This window comes from Apteryx rowi, unplaced genomic scaffold (assembly GCF_003343035.1).
Source record: "Apteryx rowi isolate R43461 unplaced genomic scaffold, aptRow1 scaffold_1093, whole genome shotgun sequence".
Taxonomy (NCBI): Eukaryota; Metazoa; Chordata; class Aves; order Apterygiformes; family Apterygidae; genus Apteryx; species Apteryx rowi.
The window spans coordinates 37,689-41,396 of NW_020447301.1; the positions used below are offsets into that span (position 1 = coordinate 37,689).

A 3,708-nucleotide genomic window follows, 5' to 3' on the forward strand; every position below is an offset into this window, starting at 1 on the left:
CCCGGTCGCATTACGGGATGACAGTCGAAGAGCGTTTCCTGTTAATCACGGAGAAATCCGGGACGGGGCGTCAGCGAAAGTCCTCTGTCCCCTCTGCCGCGGCCCCGCGGAGGCTGCTGCTGGTCTGCAGCCTCCGGAGACAGGGGGCGGCAGGACCCCGTGCACCAAACACGGCACCGTTGGCAGGTCGTAATCAAGTCGGGTCAGGCACAGGCCACTTAGCAGGTACCACTAGAGATAACACTAATTAACCCGGGTTATTAGTTTAATAACACTATGTATAACACTAATGAAAGCCAGGGTACTGTCAGTGGGCTTGGATTCCTGGAAACCCCGAGGGACTGAACGGATGAAACTTCTGAATAGCTCAAAGAGAGCTGGATTTCAGGAAATATCATGATTTTGTTTATTCTGTAGACTTTCAACACTGCCAGGCAATCCACTGTGATTTGGGGGAGGAGGGCTGAACAGTGAGCAGCATGCTTTCCCTGTCTAATCTATTAGAGCTATTACATTAATTAATGTTTACTCCAGGTTAAATACAGTAACAGAGATAAGAGTAACTGCAAATTGGGCACCCAGCTCTCTGTAGATAACAATAAACTAATCTGATCCCCTATTGTTCTCCTCCACTCCCTTTACAGGGAGTTGGACTTCAATCCTTCAGGCAGCCACTGCCATTGATGTGATTGCATTACAGTCCCATGGAAATCTGTGGCCTGCAGAAAAGAAGCCACAGTCTGTACAGGCTCTAAGAAGGAGGAACTTCCTAGCATCCTAATTTCTTTCAGGAATTGACTTTCTCTATACTTTTCTATATTATTCTATATTTTTCTTATATATCRTGGGAGATTCTGACCAGATTTTATGTTCCATAAAGGCAAGAAAGAGGAGCAAACTTCTATAAAACCCTATGAACTAGATAGCTTCTAGGGGGATATGAATAGCACCTTCACCCCTCTCTTTCCCAAAAGTTCCTTTTTCAGAATCTCAAATTGACAAAGGATAAGTGAGTGTCTTAGTGACAGAAACCAAACCCTGGTACAATTTGAGGTATCACCACAGGACGAATCTGCCAGGATTTATAGTCTTATTGCTACAACTGTTAATAACAGATGTCCTCATTTTTTTAGTGGTTTTGTTAGGCTTATTAAGCACAGTGGCTGTAATACAGCTTAGGTCCCTCCAGTAGAAAAAAACACATTTTCAATTTGCAGAAAAATCAAAATGCCATCTCTCTAATATTAAGAAAGTCTCAGGTGATTTTAATATGACTAGGCTGATGTCCTTTACCATTCATCGGATTTTGTTAGAATTGCAAAGAAAGGCATTCAAATATCATTTTAAGCAAAAGCAGCAAAATGAATGCAGTCACGCAGATGTCAACTTCCATTTTCTCTGTACACACACATACAAATCAAAGTCTGAACTAAACATAGCTATCCATCAATGCTACGGCACAATGCAAAATATTTACTTAGCTGCTGCTTTGCTATAACAGCAATGAACTTCACTTAGAATATGTAAGTATTTGTAAAAATATCTGAAATAGTGTAATAGTTAACATCACAAGTGGTCATTTGGCTTAAAGTATTACAGGCTGTTGGGAAAAAGTCCTTTATCAACTGCAGTCAGCAGAGTTAGACATGTCAGTAATGTTCTGACTCCCTTCTAGATTATCAGTACCAAGCTGCTGTTGTCCTTCCCATCCTCACAGCGCTCTATGTATCACCCTCGGGTCACTGTGGCCCCACATACCCCCATCTCACCCATGTYCTCTGCCTCTCTACACTGCAGTATTTCCCCTCCCAGCAGCAGCCCCTGCTGCCCCGCTGCCCCTTGCGCCCTGCCATCCCTTCCACGCAGCGCTCATGGCAGCCACGGGCCCAGGTACTGGTCTGCAGCACGGGCAAAGGCCGCGCTGATCAGCCACCAGCTGGTTCCAGCTGTTTTGACTGGCCCGAGGACCAACAGCTGGCGGGGTTTGGGGGTGCAGCTGTCAGTGTAGTTTGTGGCGGTGTAGAAATTGGATACCAACAGCTAGGGGGTGCGGGGAGATAAAAGCTGGAGGGGCGGGAACAGGAACTGTTTTTAGTGAACTGGCTAAAACAAAACAAAGACAAACCCCAAGAACACTGTAGGAGCAGCACAGGAGGAGAAAGGGCTAAATCTTAGTGCACCACTGGCAGCTGCTTACATCTGATGGGTGGGGAGAGGAGGAGGAGAAAGGAGGGTCTATATGGATATAGCCCGAGGTTGAAGGAGAAGGGACTGCCTGCCTTTGAAGTGCCAGAAGGACAAAAGGACGCACTCACGCAGGCCTGTTTTAAGGGTTGCTCCAGGCCTGCAGCTTTGCTCAGTGTAAAGGGATGTGGCTGTGTGGCTGCTGCCTCCTGTTTTGGTATGAAAGTGACTGTCAGGATCAGAGACGCCAAGTGCTGTACAAACATGCATGGAGGAAGGCCCACACATGGGCCCTGTTCCAGAGCTTTTAGCCTCTTATTTGGGATCTTAGACCTCAAAAGTACATGCAGTAAACCATGGAAATCACAGGAGAATTTCTTAGTTCTTTCTTGTGTTTTCTGAATCCATCACTTCTCTTACAGAGTGTCCCGTTCTCAGCACCCGTCATAACTCCATGAGTCCAGAGACACTCTGCACAGGCTGGGCATGGCAGCCCTCTCACGCAAAGCTGCAACTCTAATTTACAGATATACCTATCAAAGAAAGTCGGCTGTATCTGCCATTAATGGGCCTGGCTGGCTGCCTGGATGCTTGACCTGAAAGCGGTTCCTTCCCCTCTCTGCCTTTTAGTCCAGTCCCTTCACAGTTTTACTGCATAAGTATCGGGAACGTGTCTGAGCAAAACACCTACTGCTGCATTAGCCCAGCACACTGTGCGAGAAGGTTCTGGTCCATGAGCATGGATCCCAGGAGCTCTGGTTATACATGTGAAGAAGAACCATTGTGAGGGAAAGGGGGGGCAGAAGAAGGCGACAGGGGAGGAAAGACTTAAGCGCTGGGCCAAAGCACTCGGCTGAGCTCGCTGCATTGTCCCTGCAGCAGCCGGGGGCGAAGAAGGAGTGGAGGGGAGAGGCGGCTCAGCGCCCCAGAGCCCCCCAGCTCAGCGCCGTGCCTGCAGGCTGCAGCCGGGCAATGCGGGGGCCGGGCCGGGGCCGCCCAAGCCCTGCCCGTGCTCGCAGGGCCCCCGGGAGCGTCCCGGCGCCCCGGGAGCGGGGCCAGGGGTCGGGCGGCTGCGGTTAATCCGGTTAGGGGGGATTACCGCGGCGGTTTAAAGGCCGGAGCGGCGTGGAGAAGGGGTGCCAGCAGAGGAAGCCGCCGCCGCGGGGGAGCGGGGCAGCCCGGACGGCACCGTGTGAGTGAGCGCGAGCCCGGGGGCGGGGGCCGCCGTCCCGCCGTCCGTCCGGGGGCTCCGCGCCTCGGCGCCCTCCTTGCCCAGAGGTAACCTTTTGTCCTCCCTCCTTCCTTCTCTCCCTCCCTCCCGCCGCGCTTCGGCAGTGTAGACGATGCCAGCGATCAACATAGAGGATCTGAGCGAGAAGGATAAACTGAAAATGGAAGTGGAGCAGCTCCGGAAAGAAGTGAAGCTGGAAAGGCAGCCGGTGAGTGACGGCGGCGCACGGGCCCGCGGCCGGCCGGCCGCCCGCCCGGTGCGGCTCGCTCGGGGGCTGCGGCCGGAGCGGGGAA

General features: G+C 51.6%; 2 protein-coding genes across 5 annotated transcripts in view; one reads left to right on the plus strand and one right to left on the minus strand.

Moving 5' to 3' along the window:
• TFPI2 (tissue factor pathway inhibitor 2) overlaps positions 1 to 1,300 on the minus strand; it is a 6,665-nt gene extending 5,365 nt beyond the window's left edge. Inside the window, exon 1 of the mRNA XM_026072936.1 lies at positions 1,294 to 1,300. Within this exon, the coding sequence (XP_025928721.1) occupies positions 1,294 to 1,300 (7 nt within the window). The remainder of the gene's footprint in view (positions 1 to 1,293) is intronic.
• A 1,571-nt stretch (positions 1,301 to 2,871) lies between these two features.
• Positions 2,872 to 3,708, plus strand: part of LOC112969554 (guanine nucleotide-binding protein G(I)/G(S)/G(O) subunit gamma-11) — a 3,981-nt gene continuing 3,144 nt past the window's right edge. Inside the window, exons 1-2 of one of the 4 annotated variants that reach the window (XM_026072992.1) lie at positions 2,872 to 2,907; positions 3,525 to 3,623. In XM_026072992.1, coding sequence (XP_025928777.1) covers positions 3,528 to 3,623 — 96 coding nt within the window. In that variant the 5' untranslated portion in view covers positions 2,872 to 2,907; positions 3,525 to 3,527. Of the gene's footprint in view, positions 2,908 to 2,939; positions 2,968 to 3,315; positions 3,377 to 3,410; positions 3,624 to 3,708 lie in introns of those variants that run through there. The other 3 variants (XM_026072984.1, XM_026072974.1, XM_026072973.1) reach the window with 3 other exon arrangements.